Below are 25,660 nucleotides of genomic sequence, written 5' to 3' on the forward strand. Positions count from 1 at the left end.
CTGGAAAATTTCGGCAACATTTATCTACAATTTCTGAGGCGGTATAAAAAGTTCTACATTAGGCATTTGATGGTAAAACCTCATTATTCCCGCTCCCTTTAACTTGTATCTCTGGATAACCCATTTTCGCTTGAATAATCAGTTGCCCGATAGCTTGGTAAAACTTAGATAAATAAATATTCCTTTTTGGGTTGGTGTATTGGAACATTTTAGGGGTGAGCATGCAGCAGTGTCATGTAGGCTAGAGCAGCATGGTAAATGTTTTTTTTAAGAGTGCATTCAGCAGTGTAAATGCCTCGGGGGGTCAGCGGACTAATGTTTCCGGAGCGGATAGTAAACGTTGAGGTAGTAAAACCTTTGTGTGTGGGTGGCGTAAATCTTTAGCGACCGTCACTTCACGAGGTAATTGAGTGGCTGGGCGGGCGAAGGAGGTGGAGGGGCAGAGGAGCAGACTGTTTGTTAAGCAGCTGGAATAGAATTCAAGGTCGGAGCTGACGGGACCGGGGCGTCGAGAGAGGACGGAAAGGTTGAGATAGAACGCCGCGACGGCGAGGAAGTGAAGCGGGGCGGCGGAGGTGATGGCGGGGGATCCCGGACGCGTGGCTCGCCGCGGAGGACTCTCGGGAAAGGGTAGGGCAGCGCTGCTCTGTGCCCGCGAGTAACGTACCTGCGGCCGGCGACCGGAGACCAGCCTTGTGCCGGGATAAAGTCCCGCATCGCAAACCGCTCGGCGCCCGGAAGTTTGCTACCTGTTGCCGATCGGTCAACCACGCGAGCAAAGTTTTCGTTACCACAATCCAATCCTCATTCTGAAGAAACATTCAATGGACGAGAGATCAAGTAACGATCTGAAGCAGAAACGTACAGAAAACGCTTCGCAGGAAATATGACATTTGGTAAAGTTTTTAAATTTTTATTATTATTATTATTTCTGAATTCAAACATACTTTTTTTAATTGCATAATGTTTAAAACTGTTAATATCATCAGATAGAGTAAGTTTCTGAGTAATGAAAAATTACAATAATAGTACAGATATGCACACACTGTTTTCGGATAATGATTCCCATTTGCAGTTCTGTGATTGGACGGTAGGCCTGTGCCTAGCTTCTAATAAGAGAATCATTTGAAGCTCTTTTTAAATATTCAATCTTAACATCGCCAGGAAATTTGTCATGTGTTTCATTTGAAGCTTAAGTTCTGATGCAAAGCTTCATGTATGATGTGAAGTTGGTCATTTTTTTGCGAAGTTTTAAAACATTAGAAAGCCTAAGATTTGCTTAAGTAAATATTCGGTTTTTTTTTGTGTGTTGCTTGAACAAAGGTGGTTACTTAAAAAAATCAAAAGAAGGCACTCCATTTGCTTTTATGATTGCTCAATATTGTTATTTTTTTAATTCTTATTGAATGGCATTATATATAGAACCCAATTGGTTAATCAATACAAAGAGGTGTAAATAAAGGAAATTTAATTAAAAAAACACCGGGCAATGCATTTTCTTAAACCAGTAAATTATAAGTTTGAAAGTTGTTTTGTTGATCACGCTACATACATAAAATAGAATATTATTAGTAATTTTAAATCATATTCATCGATTGTTTGTTAAATATAAAGCAATGTGTGAATAATTTTGCAGTAAAAATCTAAATTTTTCAATAAATCATCTTAGCCTCACACATGTTACATTTTTTTTTTCCAATAAGTTTTTTTTGTGAATGTGTCTATCAAGTTGGAGGCGTATATATTGGTAACAAATAATTAAAAAAAAAAAAATTTGAAATGTGCAATCGAATATCAAATTATTCATGAATATCAAATATTTTTCGAGTTATCGCAGACCCCTAAAAAAATTTTTAGTATCATCCTATGAGGGTAAACACAAGCATTAAAAAAATTTTTTTGTAAACTCAACCGAGACCCATTTGGTTCCCGGGCCCCTGGGACTTCACTCCATCTGCCCCTTCGTCTTGGTGTATGTACCTGCATCATCACCTTAAGTATCTGTGCATAGCCATGCGATGTGAATCATTCTATCTATCAATCTATCAATCATTGCATTCCTATTGTTGAGATTTGGATTTAATTTGAATAAATATATATATATTTTTTTATTCATATAATACAAAACAAAAATGCTGCTACATATGCGCCAATAATTAGTGTGTATATGTACATACATAATGCTAACACAAACCAACATCATACCATTATATACCACCTAAAACTTTATGCAGGATACCTCAATTTCTTTCTTTTGTATACTGAATTTTTTTTTTTTTTCTCAGAAATATGTGAGCGTTTTAAAATTCTCGATGAACGTTTGAACCGAGACAACTCAGTTCGCCGATGAAATACCACAGCCATGACAGTATCATTGTAATGTGAGCAAGTACAGATAAACGGTTTGACGTGGCGGGGGATTCGTTAGAGTTAAGTCTTGGTGAAGTTAGCGGGCGCCACCGTGTCTTGGGGGGGGGGGGGGGGGGCACGGACCCGGTAGACACTCTGCTCCCAAGCGTGATGTCTCCCGTGTGGGGACGTGACTTGTTTCTCCCGCGCACCTTTGCAAGGCTGCCGCAACGCTGTAACAATATTGCTCACGCGGGCTCTTACGACGTCGCACACAACGAAAGGTACTCACAGACACACGTGCAGTCAGACGAATGTGAAAAACATCATATATGTGAAACTGATGTTTGTTACACGGCGCTCTGTAACACGTCTCTCGTACAATAGTTATGACTACAAAAAAGTAATCCTGCAAAACGCCTGGCGGCCCGACCAGCTTGCGGAGAGTACAAGCCAGCCCGTGGCTGTACAAAAGGTTCGCGTTGAGCGGACTGACACATAGCTAAATTAAGCAGTTACGCCCCCGAGGTAAGCTCCGGGGGATACTAGCATGCGTTCAAAATCAAATGAAAGATAATAGAATTACTACGGCCAGTTGATGCAAATGATGAAGTCCCCGGAGGGGCGATGCGAAGCGACCGGGGAGAGACACGACCGCCGAGGTGGTTCGTCAGCGCAGTGGCCGAACTGAAAGTACCATCAGGCGAACCCGAGTTTTGCTGCTGATGTGCGTCATTCAAACACAGAATCCTTCCCTCAAGAAATTGCTATATAATTAATTGAGACTCAAAGAAACGCCTTTATCAATTTACGTGAAACAATTAGTACAACCCAGAACAATAAATTTTAAGATGGCCTTCGGCAGTCCGGGCTCATTGCTGCTGAGTAATAACTTAAATATAATAACATCTGATTGCTTATAACACCTGGAAGGACGTGAACACTATTAAAGTAAAATAAAAGTATAAACAAAAAAAAATTAAGTAAAAGATAAAGCTTGGCTATTAATTAGTTATCTATTTCACTGACACAACTGTGCCCTCTTGCAGTAAATCGTGGGCTCACGCATGCATGTTGCCGATGGGAAGTTCAAGTGTCATGAGGATAGGGGGGGTCAGGAGGGGCGGTGACATCGGGTTCTGTGGGGCGTGTCCCCAGACGATGTCAAGTTGATGTGCACACAAATATAATTGTGATATGCTATGCCTATGCAACACATGTTGAGTAAAAAAAAACATGGTTTGTGTTGAAAACAGTTTGCGACTGAAGCATTAAGAAGAAGTGCCTTTATGGAAAATTTAAGTACTTAATTGTAAGCATCATGAAAGAATAGTTTTATTGGTGTAATTGTGAAGAGCATAAACATAATTCCTAAAAAATTGTATAAATGTGTAAACATTGTTCATTACTTCCACACTAAAAAGTTACTTTTTTACTAGAAAAAAAAAACAATCAAAAAATTATGGAATCACTTCTAATTTTGGTTTATACACTGCACTGGACATTTTGCAATTTGCATCTTGTTTGAATTATATTTTGTAAAAGTTCTTTTAATCTTTAAGTACACTAACTTTATCTGATTTAAAAAAAAAAATTTATAGTCACGTTATTCAAGTGTTTTCTTTTTTTTTCCATATTTATGATCCAATATTATGCTAATCAAAAATTCCTTGCATTACTGAAAACCCATAAATACTTTAAAAAAATTTATAAAGCATTAATATGGACAATAAATAGAACTGGACTCAGATGCGAGAGAACGTTAATGTGAACCGGACAAGTAGTGTAAAAAACAACCTGATAAGGTAGCTGCTGTAGAATGGTGATGTCCTTGAACTTGAAATCTTCAAAGAGAAGTCAACAGTAAATTTGTTGTTCGTTGCCAGAGCTTTTCCTTTTTTTCTATTTGTTAAGGACAATCTTTACAACATTACAAGAAAAGGTTTCCTTCTAGAGAATAAATCCAGAATTTTCTGGTGTTCAGTACAAATGTACATATACTATTCGTACAAGGCTTGCTTTGAAAGGAGCGTGACTTGTGAATGCTAACACCAGCAATAAATTTTTACATAATCTTTGAATTTTATCACGTTTTTTAAACACAGACAGATTAGGAACACGTCTTTCAAAATACTACTTCCTTCTCGTTCCAAGTTTTTTTATCAGGGCAAGGCACGCGCAAACACAGTGAATGTGTTTGGGAACGTGATGTTGAGTTGTGAAAGTTACGTAATTCGGTAATTTGTTTGTGTTTGGCGTCTGGATTACTTTACGAGGATGTTGATATTGCATACTGAAGGGCAAAGTCAACATTTTAATTCATCAGCATATATTAACTTGAATTTTATTTTAAAAATTTGGAACTATAACAAAGTATTACAAACATGTTAAAGGTTTAAACTTAAACCTCTTAGGTCATAGTTGCCACGCAACGGCAGGCCTGGACTTTGCGAAGCCCTAGTATTTTAGAAAGGGGTCATGGTTATGGAATAGCTCCCCTGAAAATTGAAAAAAAAATATCTCTTAAAACCCATGTTTTTTTTAAAGTGTACCTGGAACTTAAAAATTTCAACCAAGGTTTTCTTTATTCATCTTAAGAAATGATATTCTTTTGTGATAAATTAAGCTTTCAGTCACATTTTGTCAATTCCTAAGATATACCTAATTTTAATTTATTTTTTCGTAGCTAAACTACATTTTTTTTGTGTAGTAAAAATCCTAAGCTATAATAATAATATTAATATATCATTTTAAAATAATTAATAAAAGTCAAATAAAATTTATTTATTTAATAAAGTCATAAAGTAGGATGTCCACTTAACCGTCACATTCAAAGTTTGATACACTCCATGTATCATTGAGATAAAAATTGTCCACTTTAGTGGATGAATAGACTGAGTACATGCCCAATTGGTAATGATATTGGCACCCCTTCCTAGCAAATCACTGGATCTGTCTTTGAAAAGAGTGTTAATCAACACTCGCAATTTAAGTCTATCTTTGGCACTGATCAGTCTGCTGCACTTGATTAAAGGCTTTTAGTTAAGGGTCCCGCCTGGTCAGGCATGTGTCGGTGTTAAGTAGGATGATAGGAGCGACGCTCGCTGATGCTTCTAGTGCGGTGTCTCCTCCTGAACTGATGCGCAGTCTTCTCGTCGTGCACAGGACAAACTGTGAGATTTAAGCAGTAACAGTAATATTATATGGCTGAGAAATGAAGATAAAGGTGTAATGCAAGTCGCTTGGGTGCTTTCATGACTCTGTACCGGGCGTTTCATGCCTAAAAATTATTCTGAAAACACGCATTATAACTGTTCTCACTCCCCCAAAAATACAGTTTAAAAACTTAATCAGAAAACAGTACCACTCATCTGCCCTCAGCATACTCTTAAATGCTTTTTCTCATTGACAGACACCACTTGGATACCTTGAGCAGTTTTAAAATTGCGTGGTTTTTTTTCCTGAAGCTCAGCGCACCATATGTGTGCCCGGGTAGGCGCCAGGCCATTAACAGGTGATTGGTGGAACATGAAATAATTTTTTAGTACGAAAATAAAAACTTACATAACACATAGGAAAAATATCACACTAACAGTGAGTTAACTCTTTGTTCCTTGCAAGAGAAATGCAGATGTTGTTTTATTTAGGGTTAATACCTTTTAGACAGCGTAGTCATTTTGAGACTGTAACACAACTACAAAGAACAGGCATATTAAGACAGGAGTCAGCCATGGAATTAGTTTTAAGGAAGCTTCCAAGTATTTTCCTGGAGGGATTTTGGAACAACGGAACCAGGACAGCCGGACCGGAATACGAAGCCGGTTTCAGCGTCTTTCTGCTGCATCGCCTCGCTACATGACTCAAGTTACAATCGTCAGGAGTTTTTCCTTGGAAACTACGTGCAGCGAAACTAAGAGATAGTTTCTCAGCGACCTCAAGTCGATTCCGAAATTTCAGCATTGACCTCGAGGTCATTACCACAGTTTGTAAGGGGGGAGGGGGAGTCTAGAGTCTGCACGTCTGCCGAGACACACGGCACATTTCACTTGACTGTCGCTCCTCCGATTGTCTCGCGCAGCCCCTTAAGCTCTTGTTTGTCTGCGATCCTGATAAGGTTTCGGAGTTCTTTGAGCCAACGGCACCTTGACACTGGTGGTTAACGCACGGTCTTCAGGATGTCTCGCTGCGGTAAATAATTTTTAATTATTGAACTTACCTTTTTCAAATTTATTTCTACGCCAATGCACGTTCTCGATTTATTTAACAAAATTAATCTATTTTGTATTTTTTTTGTAAAAATTTTTTCACATGTAGTTTTTAAACAGGTAGATTTAAAACATATCAGGGAATAATTATTAATCTGCCAGTCTGACGGGATGTGTAATTTTAAATTGATAACATCTGCGTTATTTCAGACACAACTTTTAGCCTTAATTATGTCTTCCAGTTCCATTTGCAATTTCAATGTGAATCCTTACTGGTAGATGGTGAGATGTGTAAACTTCCCCAGTAGCTGTTCTATCTATTGGACTGGTAAGTAGCAAGATATTGGTTGAGTCCAGCCATTTCAGGCTTGGCCTAAGGGAAAAGTTAGCATATTAGAAAAATTACTTTAAATACATAATATGTAAATACCAGTACTGTACGTTAAATATGAATACAGTCAAACCTCTGTATAACATCGTTGAAGGGATTTAACTTCTGTGTGTTTGCAACAGAGTTCTTAATAAAGCGGGTAAAGAAGAGAAAGCTACTAATAAGTCTACAGTATCAATTTCCCTTGATACAAAACGTTTAATTTTGAGTGATTATCTGCATCGCATGAAGTAACAAAAAAAATTAAATCTAATTTTTATATTATATACATACCAAATTTTAAAATGCTATAAATGTGTCAGTAAACTGTAATAAATATACTGTGAAATAAAAATATTTGAAATGAAATAATTATTAATTTTTCTTGATGTTCTTGCTTTTTTTTCTTAGTATTATCATCAATCTTCAGTACATATTTGTGTCATAGTTTTGTATTGTTCTAGTTCTGCTGTGAATATTTTTATATTATTATATTATTTATTATATATATTCTTACAGTCTCATCAAGTACTTAAAATAGTTGTTTATTTAGTTTTCAGCATAATTGAGTAAATATTAATAAATTATGACTATTCTTTAGAACAAAATAAGAATTGATTCTTTTTTTTCTTTGTTGTAAATGAGTTTTCAATCAAAAGCAAAGAAAAATTGTTGTGGACTATAGGTAGAAGTGCCTTGTGTTACAGGTTCAACTAGAACATAGCAAACAGTTTTATTAAAGGAAGTCTTTATAAAAAAAAAAGGTGGGTCCATGTTGCTATACATTAATCAACAAGATCAAAAAGAAAAACATAATTTATTGAAAAAAATGTAAACAATAGTTTCTAAGGAATAGTCACGAAAGTAACTGCATCTCCTTTCGCTATTTGTTTATTTCAAAGTTCTAAAAAACCAGCAACCTACCTGTCAATATTTTTTTTTTTAGAAATATGTTATTTATATATTTTTTTTCTCACTTTGGAAAGGTGGGGAGGGGGCCTTTCTCCTCCCCCCCCCCCGCACCCCTTCTAAAGAAACTCATATCAACAAGCTTAAAATAACAAATATATGGCACTCAGTTTATGGGCACTAAATATTAAAATTCTATTTTTGAAGTAGTAGTACATAGTGCAAAGATCTACCGTTCCTAAGTGTTTTTTTTTATTAAAAAATTTCGCGTTTCAAAAAAAAGCACTTGACGGTCATCACATAGTCAAAGTGCGTATTGAAGCATCATCTTTTGAAATTTTTTTTTCTGAGGAAGGAAATTTGGACCAGCTGCTTTTCTGTGAACAACGGGAAGGGGGAGACGGGAGCGTTCCATACCGCTCCCCTCAGACCCCCCAAAGACTGGCCTATCAAAAAAGTATTCTGGTTATAGCTTATTCCCAAAAATGCTGGCCACGTCCGCGCAACACGCAAATAGGTTGTCGTGCTCCGCAGGCTGCGAACCCTCGGCGGGCGCCGTCCTCTGGTACGTGGTGTTCTTCGGCTTCGCCATCAACTACATGGTGCGCATCAACGTCAACATCGCCATCGTGTCGATGGTGCAGCCGCGGGGACGGCCGGCCGGCGAGACGGACGCACGGGTCAGCGAGTGCTTCCCGGCGGGGGGGGACGAGCCCTCGCCGCCGAGGGGGGGAGCCGCCGGAGGGAACGCGTCAGCGCCGCGCGTCGCGGAGGAGGTCAGTCCTCGGGAGCGGGCGCGGGATTTACCTTCGTCGGGAAGTACCGTAAAACGGGGTGAATAGAAACAGAGGGGTGAATAGAAACAGTCTGCTAAGAAGGTATTTATGAATAAAACCATTAATTTTTAATACTTCTATTTTTAGAGTAATTTGCCAACATTGTTAAGAATGATTTTTCATTGAAGATTTAGTGTTTCTGAATCTCTAAATGGACAGTTTCTATTCACCCCGCTGTTTCTATTCACCCAGTTTTACGGTACCGCTTGACCTGCTGTTTGCTTTCAAATTCTTTCCATTTGTGAGAGGAATACATGCAACACTTGGCGATGCAACATTTGAGTCACGAGATACATAAAAATTTTTGGTGACGACAAAAGCGTTCAATTGCTAACTCTGGCGGGACCTTAGTATGGAAATCTTTTTTAAAAACAACAACACCGACGTGGCTTGTTATCGAAATGAAATTGGTTTAAAGATAAAACCTTTGAATATATATATACTGTATAGAAGTCGCCAGCCCAGGTTAAAATTGAAATACGGTTTTGAGGTAGTTGGTTAATTCACCGCCGCAATCGCCACCATCTCTAGGGCATCGACTTGTGGTGGTCCCTAGCGGACAAGTGTCGAACTCTTCAAACAACCCTTCCCCCTCCCGTTGAACGACGTTGAGCTGTAGTGAATGATGGATGGGGGGTGCGGGAATGACAGCGGGCTACAGTGCTGCGCTCTAACGTGTAAATAACAACTAAGACGATACAGGGCGTTACGGCAGCGCACTGCAGCGGTGAAGTTCCCAAGCTGCTCATCATACGCTCCTGAAAAACGTAGAGTAAATCCTATCCACTCGCTACTTCTATACAGTATATATATTCAAAGATAAAACTGTGAACTCTCGCCTTGAGCTGGGAGTTGCGCCGGCGACGACGTGTCGGACTGTTGCGTTGCTGTCTCGCAGGAGCCCGCGCAGTTCCCGTGGGACGAGCACCAGCAGTCCCTGGTGCTGGGCGCCTTCTTCTGGGCCCACTGGGCGACCCAGCTGCCCGGCGGCGTGCTGGCCCAGCGATACGGCACCAAGCTCGTCTTCGGCCTCAGCAACTGGCTGCAGTGCCTGCTGAGCTTCTTCATCCCGCTGGCCGCCCAGCTCGACCTCCGGATCCTCGTCTTCATCCGGTTCCTGCAGGGCCTCATCGCGGTGAGACTCGGGGTCTCCTGCGGTTCGTCTTCATCCAGTACCTTCAGGGCCTCGTCACGTTGAGACTCTCGGTCTTTTGGGTTTCCTGCTGTTCATCTTCATCCTGTTCCTTCAGGGCCTCATCACGTTAAGACTCTCAGTCTTTTGGTTTCCTACTGTTCATCTTCATCCATTTCCTTCAGGGCCTCATCACATTATGACTCTCTGTCTTTTGGGTTTGCTACAGTTCATCTTCATCCTGTTCCTTCAGGGCCTCATCACATTAAGACTCTCGGTCTTTTGGGTTTCCTACTGTTCATCTTCATCCAGTTCCTTCAGGGCCTCATCACATTAAGACTCTCGGTCTTTTGGGTTTCCTACTGTTCATCTTCATCCAGTTCCTTCAGGGCCTCATCATATTAAGACTCTCGGTCTTTTGGGTTTCCTACGGTTCATCTTCATCCAGTTCCTTCAGGTCCTCATCACATTATGACTCTCGGTATTTGGGTTTACTACAGTTCATCTTCAACCTGTTCCTTCAGGGCCTCATCACGTTAAGACTCTCGGTCTTTTGGTTTTCCTACTGTTCATCTTCATCCAGTTCCTTCAGGGCCTCATCACATTAAGACTCTCGGTCTTTTGAGTTTCTTACTGTTCATCTTCATCCAGTTCCTTCAGGCCTCATCACATTAAGACTCTCAATCTTTTGGGTTTCCTACTGTTCATCTTCATCCAGTTCCTTCAGGGCCTCATCACATTTAGACTCTGGGTCTTTTGGGTTTCCTACTGTTCATCTTCATCCAGTTCCTTCAGGGCCTTATCACATTAAGACTCTCTGTCTTTCGGGTTTCCTAATGTTGATCTTCATCCAGTTCCTTCAGGGCTTCATCACATTAAGACTCTCTGTCTTTCGGGTTTCCTAATGTTCATCTTCATCCAGTTACTTCAGACAGTCATCATATTAAGACTACAGGTATTTTTTTTTTTTTTTTTTTTACGGTTCATCTGCATCCAGTTCCTTCAGGGTCTCCGTGGTGAGAAATGGAGTCTTGTGAGTTTCCGTCGGTACATCTTTTCTGTTTCCTGCAATGCTTCATCACTATGAGTCTCCTGGTCTCTCGGGTTTTATAGGGTTCATCTTAATCCGGTTCTTGTTGGGTCCCATCATGGTAAGACTTCTGGTCTTTCCTGTTATCAACAGCTTACTTTCTTCTAGGTAATTCAATCAGTATAAAATTGTGTACGGTATTTTTTTATTTTATTAAATTTAATTTACATTTAATCATATTTAATTAAATTATATTACTTTTAATTAAAAATTTCATTTTAATTAAAAACTGCTTATCAAAATCAATGAATACCACTATCATGAAAGATCAACTATTATTAAAAAAAATTATTATTACTTATGTCTTTGACTTTCATTTACATTATTTTTTCGATAAAACTGGACAGATATTTCATACATCTGTTCAACAGAATTGTTATTATATATATTTTTTTGAAAACAAAAATGTTATTCTAATTTTACACTCAGTTTATATCATATTACATAATTTAAATGTAAATGCATAAATGGTTTCCCCAATAAACGGTTCAAATTTCTGGGGGCTTTACTCAACACTGCAAGTGTACATCGTTAATAATGACAACGATATGTTTGTGAAGGGTTTCGCCTGGCCGTCCATGCACAACCTTACGGCGGCATGGGTCCCACCCAACGAGCGGAGCAAATTCGTCACGTCGTACATGGGTAAGGAAGCAACCTTTTTTATTTTTCCTTGTGCGGTGACGTAACCAGCTTCCAATTTGGGGGAGAGCAGAAGACTGCAGGGTTTTTTATTTTATATATATATATATGTGTGTGTGTGTGTGTATGTATGTGTGTGTGTGTGTATATATATATGTGTGTGTGTGTATATATATATATATATATAATTGGCACAGTGGAGCCTTGATAATACAGAACTTCTGTAATCCGAAATTCAGTTCAATCCGAAACCGAAAGTCAAAAAGAACTAAAGTTCCAATAAAACCAACAATGCCAAAAATAGACTTGTTAGGTCAGTTGTACCCCTTTTCTCAGCCAGGCCACAACTCTCCAACTGTCGATCACTGTGACCTGTCGGTAGGACAACTTACACTACTGTACTAGGACCAACTTAATCCATGATATTTTGTTATGTTTAAATATACCTTAAAAAATAGACTGTGTAATCACACGTAATCTGTATAGGTAAATAAAAATTTAGATGTTTATTCGTTCAAAATCTTAAAACTCTGAAAGTTCTTCTGTACCTGTGTCACACTTGTGACAAGTCAAAAGATAGATATCAATATAGATAGGTGAAAATATAGATTTTTAATATTTTCATTGCTATAGAGTGACATAGATATAGATATTGGTATATAGAGGACATAGATAGACATATGGAGAAGGATATATAAACATAGAGAGAAATAAAGAGAGAGATATATATATAGATATAGAGAGATATAAAGATATACATAGAGATAGAGAGATATAGAGATATACATAGAGAATTAGAGAGAGAGAGAGATGCTTTATATATGCATACCTACTTCAAACAAATTACAGGAAAAAAAAATGTTTGAAGCACTGCAACGCATACCAGGCATTAGCTAGTAATAAATATTAATTTAATCATACATTATGTCATTTAAATTTATTTTAAGAATGATTTTTCTTACTCCAAAAAATTTGTTAATCCAAAAAGGGTCTGTCCTAATCAATTCATATTATCAGGATTCCTCTGTACATTGAAAAATAATATCTTATTGAAAAGCTTTTTTAACACATTTCTTAAGTCTTAAAAAGTCATCAAACTAGGTTAACAACACCCCCACCCCAATCCTTCTCCGTTTTGGAGTTTTTTTTTTTTATGTTATACTTCTTTAGATGTGTTATGAAATCATGATGAGAATGTGCACAGCATGCAACAAAAATTTATAAGGATGGGAAAAAAAAGCTTAATACAAATAAAAATTATACATGTGCTTTTATATGATATACGTATACCTTAGTGATTTTTATTGAATGTTCTGATACATGTAGTTAAAAACATTTATTTTTATAAACTTCTCCAAGTGAGGTTATGTTCCAGTATGTATAACTTATTTTCATTATAAATTATTACATATTTTTAATAAATAATTGAAATTAATAAATTAGATTTAACATTCAGAAAATTAATTTATTTTCATTATTAACTATAATTTATCTCAGTAGTTGTAGATTACTACTGTGCCTGGTTACGTAAAGTCTCCGATCTGCGAAGGCGATGGTCCAGGGTGTGTGTGTGTGTGTGTGTGTTGTCGCAGGCAGCTCCGTCGGAGTGATGGTGACGTTCCCCCTGTTCGGCTGGCTCACGGGCGTGCACGGCTGGCCGTCCGTGTTCTACGTGACAGGGGCGCTGGGCACGGCGTGGTTCTGCGCCTGGTGGCTGCTCGTGTTCGACACGCCCGCGGAGCACCCGCGCATGTCCAGCGAAGAGCGCGACCGCATCGAGGACAGCCTCCGCCACTCCAAGGCCAGCAAGAAGGTCCCAATTTCACTTTCTTTGTGCACGTCAAGTATTAGCTCTTTCGAGATGTGCTGGCAGCATGTTTTTTTTTACTTCAATTTTCAGATTTCTTAAAAGTTGTATTTTTTCATTCCTGCACATTAGTGTGCTACATGGCAGGGGCGCAACAACTAAATTTCCAAAAGGAGGTGCAATATACCTTTTTATAAAGAATCATCGATCCCCCCTATCGAAGCGGGGGGGTCCGGGGGTGGTCCTCCCCCGGGAAAATTTGTATTTCAAGGTAGAAAATTGTGCTATTTAAGCAGTTTTATTATATAAAATTTGATTACACAGCACTTTCTTTGCCCCCCGTTTGCCCCCACTTCAAGGTTTCAGAGGGGTGGGGGGGGAAAAATACCCTTGCCCCCTCCTGTTGTTGCGCCCCTGCTACATGGTCAGTAGGTGTCTGCAAGTATTTGAAAAAAAGGGGTTGTCTGTAAAGTCGGTTCACGTACGATAATTTTACGTGATAACGTCATAAGAAAACATTGATGAAAAATTGCATACTTTTTAATTTTCAAATATTATTTACAGTTTTTGCACATTCAATTTAAATAATTTGTTTAAATATAATTACGAACAATTAGTTAAAAAGCCCGCCTTATCCTGTTTGATGTTATAGAAGATTTTCTCGCACGGTGGTTGGCCGGTTCTTGCACGCTCGGCTCAGGCGGAACGTGACAATGAGTCATGCTTCTTCGTGCATGCAGCCGGCATTCATCAATTTATAAGACGTTATCACATCAAAAATTTTTAATATTTGTGAATATTAAATCAATAATTATTTCCAAGTGGTACTCGTTCACAAAAATTTAAAATAAAATGAAAAGAGTGTTACATATAAATATAGCCAAGAATATTTATTAAGAAAACTAGACATATGCTTCTTATAGGAAACATATAATCTGTGAATATGATTAAAAATTATTAAAATATTTGTGGCAGAACTGCAAATGCAAGGGTGTTGAGTTAAAATTTTATTAAATTAGGGATAGGCCAATCAAATTCTAAAATCCTCAATATCATAAAATCCTCTGTATTTGAAAGATTCAATATTCAAGGAAAAATATTTGCAGAAAAATATTAGAGGAAATAAAGTAAATTCAGTATTCAACATTGATAAGTGATAAAACACTAAAGTTTACTAGTTAAATTATTTTCTTCATACATGACATGTTATATATAAATAAAATCAAATACATATTGATTCTGAATTCTTAGTTTGTAAAACAATCATCTAAAGTGTTGAATGTTTCACCACCATAGTAAATATTTTTAATTTTTTTAGACCTAGGTTCGGATTCGAGGAGTACATTCGAGGTACTCTTTGGTATTTGAATTTTGGATCTGTAAAATTGTGATTTGATCCATCACTATTTAAAAACCCTTAAATAAAAGTAATGACAAAAAAACTTAAGGAAAAAATAATTTCAGTGAGTCTTTCGGTACTCGCCAGAATATGTGTAACATCTAACCTCTGTAACATGCAAATTCATGTTTTCTTATGTTTAAAATTAATTGATAATACGAAACTCATACTTTGAAGAAGCACGGTGGGCGAGTGGTTAGAACACTCACCTCACACCAAGGCAAACGGGGTTCCAATCCTGGTGGGGTCGAACCCAAATTTTCGCAAGTGTGAAACGGGGCGAACGTTGCATTGGCCAATTTATTCCATCGCTGCTCCATATCCCATCTCATCTCACCCCATGCATTCTCCAGGCTGGGCATAATGACAGGCCCGTCCCTTGGGTAGGACTTCCACAAGTCTGAAATAATTCCGAGCTTGCACAAATACATGCAAATTGTGTTTTCAACTACATTTCTTGACGTGAATCACACGTAGTTTCGGCACCCACCTTCGTCGTCAGAGCAGCTGCGTCAACTATCGAGCCATTTGATTTACAGCCCGAAGTTTTAAATTATATAATGAGATGGCTCCGATAAAGGGGAAAAATACTTGGAAAAAAATACCAAACCCAGGCTTCGGATCTGATGTTTGACAAGTTAATTTCACTAAAAAAAAAACTGCCCATCCTGTTAAAACTCATTTTTTTCGCAAATAAATCTGAACGCTTATTAAACTGCATCAAGTTATACTCACACCAGCGGTATCTTTCTTGTGATTGACGGACGTCTACCAGAGAAGTTGATGCCTTATTTGACCGAGCCGCTCAGGACGTGTTTGCTTCCGCACTGACTCACTGTGACTGGTGTTGTTGTAACAATCAATATTGACCTGAAAGAAACTCACCCAATCACAAGACACAGACGATGCTACGGCGTTGTAACTTTCGGCTAGTCTCGGAATCTTTTCGCGAATAACGCACGCCCCTACACATTAGACAGTTGACATTAAAAAGATTCCCATTTGTCTTTGTGAACTTCGGTTTGAGTCATCCGCCCCAGATGTCAGCATCGCGGTCACGCGTCTCCGTTCCACGCGACTACCGTTCCACTCGCGAAGTTACTCTCGCCAGATGGCGTGTGCCGAGAGCCGAGATGTTACGCGTCGCGAGACGGAAGGACGAGTGAATCGTAGGCTTCCCGTCGAGGCGATGGCTAACCAGAGCGTAACGAAAATCGCAACACTCGGGAGTGAAACACCGGATGGTTAGAGAGAATACAGAATGTCTATAAATGTCCCGTTTTAAATGGCATCATATTTAACAGTTTAATTTTGACTGTTTACAACAAACCAAAAATAAATTGAGGGTAAATAAAGTAAGCTAGTTTTTTTCTTACAAATGCTCAATTTTTTGCGAGCCGGAGCCTCGAGCAGTGTGTGTGTGTTTCTTCCCCCCCGCAGTTGCCAACCCCGTGGAAGCACATCCTGCTGTCGGCGCCGGTGTGGATGAACATCGTGGCACAGTGGGGGGACACCTGGGAGATGTTCACGCTCACCACGCAGGCCCCCACCTACTTCAAGTACATCCACGGCTGGGACGTCGGCATGGTGAGGCCTCCCCCCCGCGTCACGGGGTTCCGTGTGCTCTGCCGGCGGCGATAAAACCGAAATAACACCCACACAATGTGTCTGGCAAGACGTAAAAACCATTAAAACTGTCCGGCTATCGAGGTAACATCATTTTTTTCATGGGTCTCCAAGTAACATATATAAAATTTTAGCTTTTATACTATAACGAAAGTATAATTATAATTTATTTAAGTTGAGGGGTGTCTGGCAGGGGGTAGCAACTGTCATAAGTGTCCGGAAATGGTTGACGAGGTTTCGAAAGTTATACTTAATAAAATATTAAAAAATTGAGCTTTATGCTTTAACGAATTTAAGAGTGTCCTACACCGCTTGACACAGAAATGCAAGTTACATCGTGGAATCAAGCAGCATCTAACCAAAACTTTATTCACATCACAAAAAAAAATTAACCTTTAATGTTTGAAATTCAAGGAATGTCATTATTTCCGGATAAAAATCGTACCAAAGTGTGTGTATCAGAAAAAAAAATTAATTTAATTTGTTTTACTGTGTATCTCAAATTTAATCTCTTTTAAACCGCAAATGCCTCATCAAGTTATTTTTTATTGTTCTGAATGTTTCTGTTTTAGAACAATTTATTACAAAATTATCTTATCGTAAAAATGTAGCTTACACTATTTTGGTGGAGTAAGAATTACCATACAGTATTTATAAAAATTAAAACAATAACATCGAAATCTTCTGTTTTAAAATTGAAATTGGACAAAAAATAGAACCGTAAAATCTTGTCTCTATTAATGAGAGAACTTAAAACATGGGCCTAAGTGTAGTGTGTGCACTGTGAAAACAGTTTTAATCTTTCAGCCACACTTTGTATATTCCTAAGATATATACCTAATTTTAATTATTTTGTTGTTACTAAACTATTTAATGGATTTTTTTGAGGGAAAAATCTTACTCTATAATTATAATATTATTATGATCATTATATAATAATTAATAAAAGTAAAAAAAAAATAGCCAGTCATGGGGACTGTCAACAGAAGTGAAAACTTAAAACTTTGTTTTTAAATGTGTAATATTACATCATTTCTACGTCAAATGTAAGTAAAAAAATGATTTTGGTATTATGTATATCAGTACAATGTCAGCATGATATCATTTATCCTTACATAATTTTTTATTCACAACAGATGTCAGTGGTATGTAAAAATTATGTAAAAATTCATTACCTAGCTATGACTTACCAGTGATGTCAGACCTAGGTCATGTATTCACGTGGTCAAATTAACTTCACTTACTGCTACTACAGCATGTCGGTGATGCAAACTCACAAGATTTTTACCCATCCAAAAAAGAGTCCAACACGCACATGATACAGTCGATTATATACAATGTGATAGTATATATATGCATATACATGTACACAGGCCGCTGCGATTCGCCAGTCTGGCGCAACACGTCACTAGCATGTCGGTGACGCGAACCCCGTAAGTTTTGCCCCTGCCAGAAATCGCTCAACGCGGCTAAAGAAGATTCCACTTCAAAAAATACGTATTGTCTGTAAAAATTTAATATTAATATAATATAGATTAAACCTAATAGTAACAAGCTTAACCAATTAGTAAATTATTTTAGTAGCACTTGCAGTCAACTCAATTAACAGTGTATCTTTGTTTGTTGGCGTTCAAAAATTTACTATTATTCTAAATTCACTAATTTTCTGTATTTTTGAATTTATTAATTTTTTTGTTTTTAATTTTTTTTTGTTTTGTGTCCCTTAACTGTGGTGTGTCTCTTGTGTATTGTGTTTTTTATTTTTTGTACCGTGCACCCCCCCCTTGTAATCTCTCTTCTCAAGAGTGTTGGTGTGCATGTCACAATTTATAAATAAATAAATATATGCTGTTGGCCATCTCGGATTAGTTTCGAAATCGGCGTCTGCCGGCCGTAACTCCGGTTTCTCTCGGCCGCAGACGGGCCTGCTGTCGGGACTGCCGCACCTCTGCCGCATCGTGGTCGCCTACTTCATGGGCGTGCTGTGCGACTGGCTGCTGCAGAGCGACGTGCTCCCGCGCACGGCCGTCAGGAAGATCGCCACAGCCGTGTGTGAGCAGCGCCCCCTTCCCCCCGCCCCCTCCGGCTCTTCCCTGCTGCACTGTGGCAGTGGCGTAGCCAATATTTGTGTATGGGGGGTTGTGTTAAGAAGCATGCCCCTCCCCCATCCCCTCCCCCCCCCCCCCACCGTATTAAAGCGGGGGGGAAAAATTTGGATTTTTAAGGTGTAAAATAGTGCTATTTTAGCAGTTTTCGATACTTAAATTTAAATATTGTAAATGCTAAAAAATGTTATTAATTATAATGATATGAAATTTGTTTGAGTGATGAATAAGAAATTTAATAGATTTTTGGTGCTAAGGGGGGGGGGGGGGGGTTTGAACCCCTAAAACCCCATCCCTGGCTACGCCCCTGGTCTCTGCCCTCTGGCTGAAGTGTGGCACCCCTCATCGCGCACAGTAATTCGCCATAAACATTACGATTCCTTCTTTTTTTCTGTGAGGATTTTTTTGTTGCAGTTTCCGAAAAGTGACGAGAGTAACATAAATTAATACACTTTACGTATCATTTTTTAAAGTTTATGAAAGACATAAGGTAGGTACTGAAATTAAGACCTTGTGAGACATTGTCCTATTAAAAAAAATATAAAAAAATATAAATAGAATGAATGCGTTCATTTATATAACATTTACATTAAATTTCATGTTTTGGATGGCAAAACCATTTCACAAAAAAAAATTGTTTGAATTTTTTTTTTCTTTCATTTTAATTTACATCACTCTTTAGATGATTTCTTTCATCGGCTGTAAAATGCTTCTAACAGGCCTTGAATGTATTTCTTGAACTAAGTCCATCCTTTTTTTTTGTGAAAATTGTAAGAAGAACAATGCTTGCTGAAATATGGTCTGCAGTATCTAAAAAAACAAAACTTCCTGGCCAATCACAAGCGCGGCTTCAATAAATTGGCATCTTGTCTAAATCTACTAGTATTAAGTTAGTAGTATATACATGTATTGGGAAAAATATATAACTTGAAACGTAGGAATGTATTTCTTGTCACGTTCGTCCTGTCGCCGGTTGCAGGCTGCATCGGCCAGGGCGTCTTCACCGTGGGGCTGGCGTTCAGCGGCTGCAACAAGCTGGTGTCGGTTGCCTGCCTGATGCTGGCGACGGGAATGAGCGGCGCCATCTCGAGCGGCCCGCTGGCGAGCCACATCGACCTCAGTCCCAACTTCGCGAGTAAGCGCGGCCGCCGTCACTCGACGTGCTCCCGTTCGGAGGGAGGAGCACATATTTGTTTCATAGTGCACCTGCCTTTCCAAGTAATGCTTAAAGTCAGGGCCGGCGCGACCACACAGGCGAACCAGGCGACCGCCCGGGGCGCCAAGTAGCTGGGGGCGGCGACACATAACAACTGATATAACATGTTTATCGATCATTGAAACTAGATGAAAATGGATTTTTGTAACGGTTTGGAATGCTTATATCGATATAAGTAATTATTTGAAGTCCACGGTGACCTGTTTATGATTTGTAATAAGTAAAAAAGTAAAGAAAAAAACACAAGCCTGCTTACATTTGATTGTTGACAAAATCTTAGGCTTACGTGATGTATTTTGAAGCAAGGAAAATTTTTTTTGGGGTGTCCGGGCAAGGGGGGGGGGGATCAAGGTTTTTCGCCTAGGGCGCCAATTTACCTTGCACCGGCCCTGCTTAAAGTTCATTCCAGGAAAAGACAGCGTAATCAAATACTTTTTTTTCCCATTAGAGTGTATGTTAATCAGAATAATTTAATTTTCCAATCAGGTAATTGTGCCCGTTGACAACCAATTTTATCAATACACTACTCCCATTCAGATTTATTTACAGTACAACTGGATGTTGAAACACATTTCAAGGACATTTAAATAAATGTGCAATAACATTTTGAGGTTAAACAAGCTAAAATTAAATATTTAAAAATTCAGGTACCACATGGTTTACATAATAGGACTTGGGCATAACATTCCTAAGTAGGTGCTAACAACATTTCTGAGTTACAAAATAATGTTATTAATATAGTACGTATATTTTTGTTCTAATAATTAACTTAACATTTTCTATTTTTGAAAGAGTATTTAACCTGTTCAACGACTGTTGTTTACTACACGCGTGTCTGCCGTGATTTGCCTCTAGCGCATCCTATTCAGCGTAATGTAAACTAGCCCTGAATGTTTATAGCTTTACTCTCCAGAACTGCTGCTGACATGTGGGATGGCTGAACACACGGGCGTCATAGGAGATGAATACGCAATGAAGGAAGCGATCAGCTATTAAGGAGAGAGCAAAATATTATTTGTTGATCCGTCACATCAATAATTCATTGCCTTGTATTTAGTGCTACCAAGTGCCACTGCCATTGTGCGTGCACTGAAATAAAAATCCACGTAAAAAAAAAAAGCTCTACTTGAAAACTGCGTAATCAAACAACGTTACATCGACAGGCGGATGTACAGTACAATGTCTACCTGAGGACACACACACAAGCTGTATCCGAATACATAGGAACACAGTAATATTATTCTATGACTTAATGAACTACTACGTTCATTATTTTCTGTGAATAAATTGCTGCATAGCTTTAACCTCACAATTTTAATTCATGTATTTGCAGACATTCACTGAACACCTTATTTGGAAATTTGAAAGGAAGTGTGCTTGCGGAACTGCTTGAAAGTGGTGTGTTTTGACTTGCATTGTTCTGCAGGTATCCTACTCGGCGTGGGGAACATGATCACTGTAATCCCAGGCATCATATCGCCCATCATTGTCGGCATCCTCACGTACCACAACGTGAGTAAAACATTCAACATTCTGAAGTATTATTTATTGCAATTATTGTTATTCTAATATTGCACTAGAACCTCACCTACCTGCAAATTATGTCAAGGAGAACAAACGGCTCACATTAATGACATGTGCGTGTTTCACAATTTAATATTAACACTTTTGAAAGTTTTTTGATGTGAAACTTCTTTGCTTAAGGGGCTACAATTTTTGAGCGTTACGAAAATTCCGATCGCATGTAGGTACGAGGTGGGGGAACCGGTAGAGGAGGAGAGTGCGTCAGCGGCGACGCCACTCCAACGCATGTGCTAGCGGTGGAATGGGAAGACGGCAGGGGAGAGTTATAAATGACGCAGCAGTGATGCTACAGAATTATCATAACGCTGCTTGTGTTTGTCTACTCCTCAGTGTTCGTAACGGCTAACGATTGACACTACCATATTTCTTTTATTTTGATTATGAACTATTTATTTATTTGTGTGGAAAAGAGTTACTGATTTGTGCAGTAAGCATGTCGAACTTTTCCGAACAAATAAATAAATCTGTTAAGGTATTTCTGTGTTTAAAAAAATGTCCTTGGGTTGTAATGTAAAAAATGAGTAACAAATAACGGTTGCAAGATTAAAAAAATGTAAACTTTTTCCAAATTTCTTTTTTTATTAACTCATGGCAAATAAAATACTTTTCATTAAATATAATATGTATTTTAAAAGACTAGGTATTTGCCATTAGAGTTGAGTTTCAATTGAAAATGCGGATTGGTTTCGTGATTTTAGTTGCATTCGTGGGGTACTAACTTGAAGTTCGGTGTTGCATGGTGTACATATTGGCTTGCTTCTCTGTTTTATCGAAGTTCACCATACAGTCTTGTCCCTAGCCCTTGGCGATGCCAACAGCAACTCGTGGCTTTGAATATATATATATACTGTATAGAAGTCGCGAGTGGATAGGATTTACTCTACGTTTTTTAAGAGCGTATGATAGCAGCTTGGGAACTTCACCGCTGCCGTAACGCCCTGTATCGTCTCAGGTTGTTATTTACACGTTTAGAGCGCGGCACTGTCACCCGCTGTCATTCCCCCGCACCCCCCATCCAACATTCACTGCAGCTCAAGGTCTTTCAACGGGAGTTTGGGCGTAGGGATGAGAGGTGGGGTAGAGGGTGTGTGGAGGACAACGCGTGTTTTGAGGGAGGGTGGGGGAAGGGGTGTCTGAAGAGTTCGACACTTGTCCGCCAGGGACCAAAACAAGTCGATGCCCTAGAGATGGTTGCGATTTGCGGCGGTGAATTAACCAACTACCTCAAAACCGTGTTAGAGATTTTGACCTTGGGCTGGCGACTTCTGTACAGTATATGTGTGTTCGAAGCTCGTGGTGAGGGTTGCGGACTGTGGTTTTCCCCCGCAGCAAACGGTGGGGCAGTGGCAGACGGTGTTCCTGATCACGGCGGTGATGTCAGCCTCGGTGGGCGTCTGCTACCTGCTGTGCGGGTCCTCGGAGCTGCAGGAATGGAACGACCCGGCGCCCACCCAGGGGCTGAAGCTGCTGTCCGGCGCGGGGCAGGCTCTTCTGCCCGAGCACGGCACGCCCACGGCGCGGCGCGGCGCGGAGGACGCGTGACTCCCCGCGCCGTCCCCCCCCCCCGCCTCCCCGGGCTCCAGCCGGCTGCCTCCCCGCGTCTCCCTGCGCCCTCAGGCGGGTCTGCTCGAGCGTTCTTCTCGGCGAAGCCGCGTCACGCCCAGGGGCGTAGCCAGGGATGGGGGGGGGGGGGGGGTGTTTTAGGGGTTCAAACACCCCCCCCCCCCTTCCCACCAAATCTTTAATTAATTTCTTATTAATCACTCAAACAAATCTCATATTAAAAATTAATAAAATATTTACCATTACAATTTTTAAATTTAAGTACCGAAAACTGCTAAAATAGCACTATTTTACACCTCAAAAATCCAAATTTTCCCGGGGGAGGAAACTAGGACCCCCCCCCCCCCCCCCCCCAATACACAAATCCTGGCTACGCCACTGATTACGCTTATCTTACAAAATACACAATTGATTGAACTGATTAAGTAATCATAACCAATTGGTCCCTGTGCATAACGTCGTTCAGTAAAAAAATCATAAAATAAACATGCGTAATATTAATGCTGAGAATTCACGAAAGCAAACTTGAGTGCCACCTTTTGATATTCCAGCGAAACATGTGCAACACAAAAAAAAAAAAATACTAAATATTTTTTCCGAAGCCTCACAAAAAAATGTGAAACTTCACTTCAGACGCGAAGCTTTTGCATCAGAACCAAAGCTTCAAATAAAAACGAATAGCAAAATTCCTGGCGAAGTCGAAACGAATGTTACAAAGAGGTTCGATTGATTCGTTTGGTTGAAGCTACGCACAGGTCTGCTCTTCGGCCAGGAATATAGTAGTGTCTGGTTCACTAACTGGTTTCCACTTAAGCTACTTTGGGACCATGAATCAGCAACTTCAGCATGAGACAAGTATGCTTGGAGAGGAATTATGACATGTGAAATACAGCAACATTCCACAACTTACAAATGTTTAGAAATATGTATTTCAGGAGATCAAAAAAACTTTAAATGTATGTGTAAAAAGTGGGTTACAGTAGTCCATCTCAACCTTAGATTGCAGTACAGAGCAAAATGGCACATTGCAGTACAGAGCAAAATGGCACTTACTGTTGCCATATTGATACTTACTACATGGCTTGTTAACATTAATTTTTTTTTTGTATACCATCAATAATTATAATTAGTTTTAATTTTTTTTTAATTTTACTCCTTGTTAATTTTTCTAAGACTACCAAATTATGTCTTTTGACAGTATTATTACAGTTACATACAACCTGAAACTTAAAAAATTATATCAGGTCTTAAACATCAATTATTATTTCAGAGGAGAAACTATTTTCAGCAGTCGTTCACTTATAATAACTAGGCATTCCATTAATTTTATGTTGCAATGGTCAAATAGAGACAAAATTTATAATATAAAATTGTAAAAAAATATTTGATTACAAAATTGTGTTGAATACAATATGGCATCTTTCAGTTACATCTCCTTAGAAGTAAGAATTGAATGTTATGAGATTGATGAAATACGACAAGAAAAATAAATTTCCAAAATTCTAATTACTTTTTTTTTTTTTTTTTTTTACAAAATTAAAATTTTTTTAACTGCATTTTAAGAAGTAAAATTTTTTTTTAAACTTTTGTGCTTGTTAGATAAATTTGGCAACACAGCACACTGAAACAAGGACAGCACTAATAGCAGATATAGTGCATTGGAAAGAGACAGTAAATGCCCATTAAAATGCACACTGCAAACCTAGGCTGAGATACGCTGTAACAGATACAGGTATAAGTATTGTTCTACCAAAATGGAGATAAAATCAGGGGCACAGCAAAAAATTTCATTTGTTAGGAATAGAAATGCTTGCTTTGCCACAACATTTAATTCCCTTGGATTAAACATGACTATGTTTACACAACTGGTCATCTACCATCATAAAACTAGACAAAATAACCCTACATGAAACGGGAATAAATCTGAATAAACATGCTGTGAATCTTCAATAATCATAACAAAAAATCTGCTGATGTATAAAATTTACTTTTAACATAATTCTGTGGGGGAAGGAGAGAAATATTTTTTCGTGCCATTGTCTGCCAATAATAGCAGTGAATGTTTCTTACTAATTGCTTTTAATTTGATATATAAATGTATAATCTAAGAGAGACTGCAAAATTACCTTATTTAAATGTAGTAGCCAAGGAAATTTAGAATGAATGTAGGTGCTATGCACCTAGAAAAAATAAATTGTACTTACCAAATCTGTAAATGCATAAACTATTTACAGTATTAGTACACTCTGAATTTCCTGACTTATTTCAGGTATAAGAAAAATATCATTAATAATTTCACATTATATTATTCGAAGTACATATTTATGAATGATGAAAGAATACAGAATGCAATGCAAAAATTTACCTAAATTCTTGTGTGTCTGCATTCTTTATCCAAAGTGGTGCGTTCTTGGTTCAAAGCAATACATTCTAAAAAAAAATTTCAAAGGGTAAACTGTTACGTGTGTTGAAACTTATGTCCCACATTTTAAAATGTTCATTTTTTACAGGATAGAAATAATTTATATTTAAATGTGAATGTGGAATTTTTTTCTCTCTTTGATTTCTTGCCTTTTTTTTTTAAAGTCCAACCCTAAAGTTTTGGCCCTTTTCTCTTTAAGTCCAAGAATATGATTCAGAAAAATAAATACAAATATATGGTATTTTGTGAAGCATGTTTTTTGGAAAAAATTTAAACAAAATCGTAGCTTTAATAAAACTATAATTTTTTATAGTTTTCATTTGAGTATTTAGTTTTCAAGCCTTTCCTTAAAACAGGCTATACCTTTGAGTAATTAAAGACTTATTATTTTGCTTGAAAAAGTTA

The 25,660-nt window shown here is 38.5% G+C and overlaps 1 protein-coding gene across 2 annotated transcripts; it reads left to right on the plus strand.

The window, feature by feature from the left end:
- The first annotated feature begins 53 nt into the window (after window positions 1–53).
- LOC134539233 (putative inorganic phosphate cotransporter) lies at window positions 54–22,965 on the plus strand. 2 transcript variants are annotated; one of them, XM_063381034.1, is made up of 10 exons: window positions 54–896; window positions 8,368–8,609; window positions 9,568–9,804; window positions 11,452–11,536; window positions 13,126–13,346; window positions 16,180–16,326; window positions 18,285–18,417; window positions 19,450–19,605; window positions 21,113–21,198; window positions 22,600–22,965. In XM_063381034.1, exons 1-10 carry the CDS (start codon window positions 887–889, stop codon window positions 22,810–22,812), a joined length of 1,530 nt encoding a protein of 509 aa, XP_063237104.1. In that variant the 5' UTR covers window positions 54–886; the 3' UTR covers window positions 22,813–22,965. The 2 variants fall into 2 exon arrangements, with proteins under 2 accessions (XP_063237104.1, XP_063237103.1); XM_063381033.1 differs by lacking the exon at window positions 54–896 and adding an exon at window positions 6,336–6,537.
- The last annotated feature ends 2,695 nt before the right edge of the window (window positions 22,966–25,660 follow it).

The sequence above is a fragment of the Bacillus rossius genome, chromosome 15 (genome assembly GCF_032445375.1).
Source record: "Bacillus rossius redtenbacheri isolate Brsri chromosome 15, Brsri_v3, whole genome shotgun sequence".
NCBI lineage: Eukaryota > Metazoa > Arthropoda > Insecta > Phasmatodea > Bacillidae > Bacillus > Bacillus rossius.